This window comes from Arachis ipaensis, chromosome B05 (genome assembly GCF_000816755.2).
Source record: "Arachis ipaensis cultivar K30076 chromosome B05, Araip1.1, whole genome shotgun sequence".
NCBI lineage: Eukaryota > Viridiplantae > Streptophyta > Magnoliopsida > Fabales > Fabaceae > Arachis > Arachis ipaensis.
The window spans coordinates 2,536,160-2,542,362 of NC_029789.2; the positions used below are offsets into that span (position 1 = coordinate 2,536,160).

Here is a 6,203-nt window from a genome sequence, read left to right on the forward strand (position 1 = left end):
GTATATTTAAAAAAAATTATAAATTATAAATCTGACCCTTAAATTTATAGTCTCCATATAAAAAAAATTACCAAATTTTAATATGGGCGGAAAACAACAGTGAAATAGCAATTCCAAAATTAAAAAGCGACATTATTTACATATGAATTTGGATCTTCTAAATTTTGGATTTTTACTTTAGAGAATAAAGTTTTTGATATCTCATTATTGAATATTTTTTTTTGGTTTTACCTATAAAATAAATAATAAGAAATGTGAAATTCAAAATTTAGATGATCCAAATCCTTTACGTATATGTCAAGTAACTGTAACACAACTTGTCTCCCTTTTTCTCCCAACTCCATTATTTTGTCTTTTGGTCACTGAATTGGGCTATGTTGTGTGTATTGACAAGTTTTCATACTTTGTAATCTCTCATAAACATTTTTTTTGGTCAAGTATCTCTCACAAACATGGAATATTTAAAAAAAATTATAAACTATAAATCTGACCCTTAAATTTATAGTCTCCATATAAAAAAAATTACCAAATTTTAATATGGGCGGAAAACAACAGTGAAATAGCAATTCCAAAATTAAAAAGCGACATTATTTACATATGAATTTGGATCTTCTAAATTTTGGATTTTTACTTTAGAGAATAAAGTTTTTGATATCTCATTATTGAATATTTTTTTTTGGTTTTACCTATAAAATAAATAATAAGAAATGTGAAATTCAAAATTTAGATGATCCAAATCCTTTACGTATATGTCAAGTAACTGTAACACAACTTGTCTCCCTTTTTCTCCCAACTCCATTATTTTGTCTTTTGGTCACTGAATTGGGCTATGTTGTGTGTATTGACAAGTTTTCATACTTTGTAATCTCTCATAAACATTTTTTTTGGTCAAGTATCTCTCACAAACATGGAAAGCCCAATAGACCATAAGCTTGGCCCAAAATTTTGCAGATTGTTCATATTGCAATTCATGAGATGTTTCAACAAAATAAAAATAAAAATAAAATAGAGATAAGCAATAAAATCAAAAGAACTATGGCTCATTATCCCAAAGTAATGTTCTTTTGTTGCATGAAAAATCATGTGCTAATTGCTAAGTTAATAATGCAGCAATTAACCAAAATTAATACATTAGTTTTAAATGAATATATGATGATTTTCCTCGTTGCTGGAGAACCTTAAATCAAGCATCACATACATGATTTTTTTTTTCCAGGTAGATGAATCAGAAGACAATTCATCATGGAAGGCAATTGGGTATTGTGGACCTGATCCAGAATTCAAATCACAGTTGAAAGACCATTTCTTGCAAGGAAAATCAAGAGGAAGAGAAGAAGAAAATGATGATGATGATGTTGAAAATGCCATAGGACCACTTTACAAAGGATTAGTCCATCTCAACAACCCAAGAGACATCACTGCAGATGCTCTAAGAAGACATGGATTCGCGGTTTCGGTGATCCGTCGGAAGCCTAAAGTTGCTCCTAAATTGTGTTCCCCTTCATTGGTTATCCAATGTGATGCAGTGGTGGTTGGTTCTGGCTCTGGTGGTGGTGTTGTAGCTGGTGTTCTTGCAAAAGCTGGTTACAAGGTTTTGGTGTTGGAAAAAGGAGGATATTCTGCTAGGAACAATCTTACCCTTCTTGAAGGTCCAACCATGGATCAAATGTACCTCAATGGTGGTATGGTTGCAACTGATGATATGAGTGTGCTCATACTTTCAGGTTCTACTGTTGGTGGAGGCTCTGCAATTAATTGGTAAGTATCTATCATACACAAATATTTTTGTTTATTCATATCAAATTCAAATGTGTATCTGTATTTATCATATTATATTAGGTCAGCATGCATCAAGACCCCTGATCATGTATGCAAGGAGTGGAGTGATGAGCATCATTTGGAGTTGTTTGAGAGTGATCTGTATAAAGAAGCAATGGATGTTGTTTGTGAAAGCATGGGAGTTCAATCAGATATTGAAGATGAAGGATTCAACAATGCTGTGTTGAGAAAAGGGTGTCAAGAAATGGGGTATCCTGTGAGCAACATTCCTAGGAATTCGCCATCGGATCACTACTGCGGTTGGTGTTGCTTGGGTTGCAAGGATGGGAAGAAGAAAGGGACCTCAGAAACATGGCTTGTGGACTTGGTTAAATCAGGCAACGGAGCGATTCTTCCAGGCTGCGAGGCGATAAAAGTCTTGCACAAGAAAAAGAGAGGAAAAGATAGAAAAATTGCAAGCGGGGTGGCGTTTGAATTCGAGTACAGAGGAGCTAAGGACATATGTGTGGTGGAGTCTAAGGTGACAATTGTAGCATGTGGAGCACTTAGTACTCCAGAGTTACTAAAAAGAAGTGGCTTGAAGAATGATAACATAGGAAAAAATTTGCATCTTCACCCAGTGACAATGGCTTGGGGATACTTCCCGGATAAACCCAGTTCTGAGGTGTGGCCTGAGGCAGAGAAGAGAAGCTTTGAAGGAGGGATAATGACAGCCATGTCGCCGGTTGTTGCAGAGTTTGAGAAATCTGGATATGGAGCCGTGATCCAAACACCTTCACTGCATCCTGGTATGTTCTCAATTGTCATGCCATGGGTTTCCGGGACTGATATTAAAGATCGAATGCGAAAGTTTTCAAGAACTGCTCATATCTTTGCACTAGCAAGGGATAAAGGATCAGGGACAGTGGATTCGCCAGCCCGAATAAGTTATCATATGGAAGATTTAGATGAACATAATTTACAAAAGGGAGTTGAAAAGATACTAAGGATTCTGGCAGCAGCAGGAGCTGAAGAAATTGGAACACATCACATCAATGGAAGAAAATTGAATGTAAAGCAATCTAGCTACCATGATTTTGATAAATTTGTTAAGGAGGAGAGTTCAAGGCCGTTAACTGGGCTTACGACGCCATTGTGCTCTGCGCATCAGATGGGAAGTTGTCGGATGGGTTCAAATCCAAAGGAATCGGCAGTGAATCAAACAGGGGAGACATGGGAAATGGAAGGGCTTTATGTGGCAGATTCAAGTGTGTTCCCTACAGCATTGGGTGTGAATCCAATGATCACTGTTCAGGCTATAGCTTATTGCACAGCACAATCTGTTCTTGAAGTTCTTAGAAGGAAAAGGCGTTGATGAAATTATATATATATATAAACTTTTCTCTGCTTCTGTATCTCCAGTGGTCTAGAATGAAAATCTTTATTCAAATAACACACGTTGAGAAAAAGAAAATTGTAATAACTTTTAAGAGAGCTGTTCAATCATTCTGAGTGTGTAGTGTATTAGTGTTTGTTTTGTCATAACATCTTTTAGTTAAAACTTGAGGCTTTAATAGTCAGCTTAAGTTAGTAAAAAGTAGATTTAGACAACCTTCATGTCCTTACATAACACTGAATATTTTTTCTAATATTATATATTTCAATGGCACATATATACAGTGAGGATAACTTGACATCTATATCAAATTGAAATTTAAGATGATAGTGATATACTTTTGGACCAGATTTAGTAAAAATTCGAGAAGACCATGGCAGATTATCTTTGAAGCTCAAACAATACATTTTCAGTATCAATGAACAAGGCAGCCACATGAGTTTAGAATTCAGATAAGATAAATAACATGATTAATAAAAATTTCACCATTTTTTTTCTTCTCGTATTCAAATAAAAAAGAAGCAATATATATAGCATTTACAAGCTACTATTAGCATAAATCTTTTATTATAGTATGAATTATATCCACTGCTAAGGATATGTACAACACCTCAAGAAATAAACATTTGAGACTGAAAAAATGAACAGCTTTTCCTTTTAGAAAAGAAAGAGAATGGGAAAAGAGAAAACTATGTCTCAATGGAATAGTTTCTCAATTCTCCAGCTACTGATTGCTATGTATTATAGAAGGTAGTTAGTTGAAAGTAGATATCAAATACCAGTTCATGAACCCCCAAAAAAAATAAAACATGAACCTGGTGGTGATTTTGCAAGACTGACATCAAGTAACCAAATGTCGAAGATTAAAAAATTATGTTAACATCACACACATAAAGACGAAGTTTAGCTCTGGTAGACACGAGAAAACATGGATACCACTTGTCACTAGAAACGATGGAAGTTTGGGCCACGTCCTCTCCTACCATAACCATAACCTCTTCCCCAATTATTTGAGCCTCTGAAATTCATACCGCGACCACCACCATAGCCAAAATTAGGCCTGTGTTGGAAATTGCCAAACGTCTACAAATAGCAAAGGTCAGCAATACATCAATATCCCATGCAGTTTAAAGGATACTTTCATGGTTAAAAAAATTTCAGTTTCTGATGTCTTTACAGACCTCGGTATCCAGTTTTATTCTCTCAGATAAACGGTGTTGTCCATTCCTTCCACTACTCGCAGAGTTGCAGGAAATTGTGTCAAAAAAGTCATCTTTCTTGTATGCAGACTACAATGAGAAAACAAGAATAAAAAGTCTGCAATCAAACTTCAAGCATAACTTGATTTACATTACATAATTCAGATGCTTCGACACTTAAGTTTTTGTTATTAAATAAGATTAGCAAATTATGTAACTGGAAAAATTACAGACTTACCTTAGGACTTGGTGTCTTCCCTTGACTGTCTTTGTCACCTGAACTGATAGAAGAAGCATTGTCATCCACTCCTTCTATGTTCATAGTTGCCTTTCCAAGAGAACCCCATACTTCATCTTTATTGAATTTTTCATTCATGGCCTCAAAATCAAACTCTTCGTTGAACTGGGAAGCTATTGAGTGAGGCTGCAAAAAATCAACAAAAAAACTCAGTCTTTGAATATTAACCCATTTATAGTTGTAATATGCTTTAATGATTTTATGGTACCCTTATTTTTATAAGGATATAAGGGTAGCTATACCGATTATATAATCAATCCATGATATTTGATCACAAGTTTTATAAATTTTTAACAGCAAAATAATAATAATAGAAGACTCTAATACTATGCATCATATCTGTAAGGAGAAGAATACAAGTTTTCTAACCTTTGGCACTAAAGTTGGTAATGGCAGTAGTGGTGCTTGAGACACTATAGAAGGCATCAATACAGAGGAATTAGAAGATGTTGGAATCAAAGAACCCATATCTTTCTGATTAGGGGTCAAATTCTGTGTTAAAGGAGATACATTTTCTCTGGGATGTGCAAATTGATCTGGAGTTAACAAAGATGGAGGTATTGGCAAGGGACCTGAACTGTAACCTACAAATGAAGAAGGATGATGAAAGGCATGTCCAAGATAAATTGACCTTGGGTCAGGGCAAATTTTTTCAGCTATTTGGTTATCAATAGAATTTATTTCTTGGAGAGGTGAAGAAAATGAATGTATGTTTGATCCATCAAAAGTCATGGGCGTAGGATATGGCATGGGTGCCTTAGTAGGTAAGAGGGAATTAACATCAAGTGAATCAGAAATTTGTAAAGGGTTAGGAGATGGAGAGCGAGTTTGATTTACAAGAGAAGTATTAGTAGAAGATACAGGAAGACCATAGTCTGATAAAGGTGTCCATCCCACTTTGTTAGGAACCTCAGTTTCCGGAGTTTGCATCCAACTTTGGTAAGGTAAAGGTGATGCTACCATTGACGGTGATTGAAGAAGAGCAGGATATAGCAGAGAATTAGAGTTATTGCTTGATATCCCACTGTGTCCGTTCAAATACATTGATGTGGAAAAGGATGGATGACCAGCAACTTGAGTAGCAGCAGACTGATCTGAAGGGTTTAGCTGAGTTGCAGATTGAGGTGACAGCAACCCAATAGGGATAGCTTTACTAAACATATCAACACTATCCTGCCTTTGAATAGATTCTGTCGAATTTCTCCCACCAAATGAGGCTGCTGTAGAGTTTAGCTGTGACTGTAAATAGAAAAAATATTAGAACAAATCCAAATGCATTGACAAGTCAAAATATGGAAATTGTTATTTATTTTTTAATTATTGTCATGAAACAGTATTACTTGTATAATAGCTGGATCATTATGTATCTGCTCTTCTGATTTGGCAGATGTTGGGGGAGACTTGATCTGCAAATTCTGAAATGGTAAAATTCATAAGGACATGCACAACTTAGATAACCATACTTGACATGCATACACCACAAGTTCTTGTGACCAAATAGCTCATTCACTACTATTGGTTGAGATTCATATATACATGTATATATATATAT

The 6,203-nt window shown here is 35.2% G+C and overlaps 2 protein-coding genes across 2 annotated transcripts in view; one reads left to right on the forward strand and one right to left on the reverse strand.

Annotated features, from left to right (window-relative positions):
• Positions 1 to 3,146, forward strand: part of LOC107642450 (long-chain-alcohol oxidase FAO4A) — an 11,502-nt gene extending 8,356 nt beyond the window's left edge. The window contains exons 3-4 of the mRNA XM_016345810.2: positions 1,217 to 1,758; positions 1,840 to 3,146. Coding sequence (XP_016201296.1) covers positions 1,217 to 1,758; positions 1,840 to 3,133 — 1,836 coding nt within the window. The 3' untranslated portion in view covers positions 3,134 to 3,146. The remainder of the gene's footprint in view (positions 1 to 1,216; positions 1,759 to 1,839) is intronic.
• Positions 4,096 to 6,203, reverse strand: part of LOC107642451 (protein LSM14 homolog A-like) — a 4,332-nt gene continuing 2,224 nt past the window's right edge. Inside the window, exons 3-7 of the mRNA XM_016345811.2 lie at positions 5,992 to 6,066; positions 5,021 to 5,890; positions 4,592 to 4,777; positions 4,336 to 4,443; positions 4,096 to 4,237 (exon numbers count right to left, since the gene is read on the reverse strand). Coding sequence (XP_016201297.1) covers positions 4,100 to 4,237; positions 4,336 to 4,443; positions 4,592 to 4,777; positions 5,021 to 5,890; positions 5,992 to 6,066 — 1,377 coding nt within the window. The 3' untranslated portion in view covers positions 4,096 to 4,099. The remainder of the gene's footprint in view (positions 4,238 to 4,335; positions 4,444 to 4,591; positions 4,778 to 5,020; positions 5,891 to 5,991; positions 6,067 to 6,203) is intronic.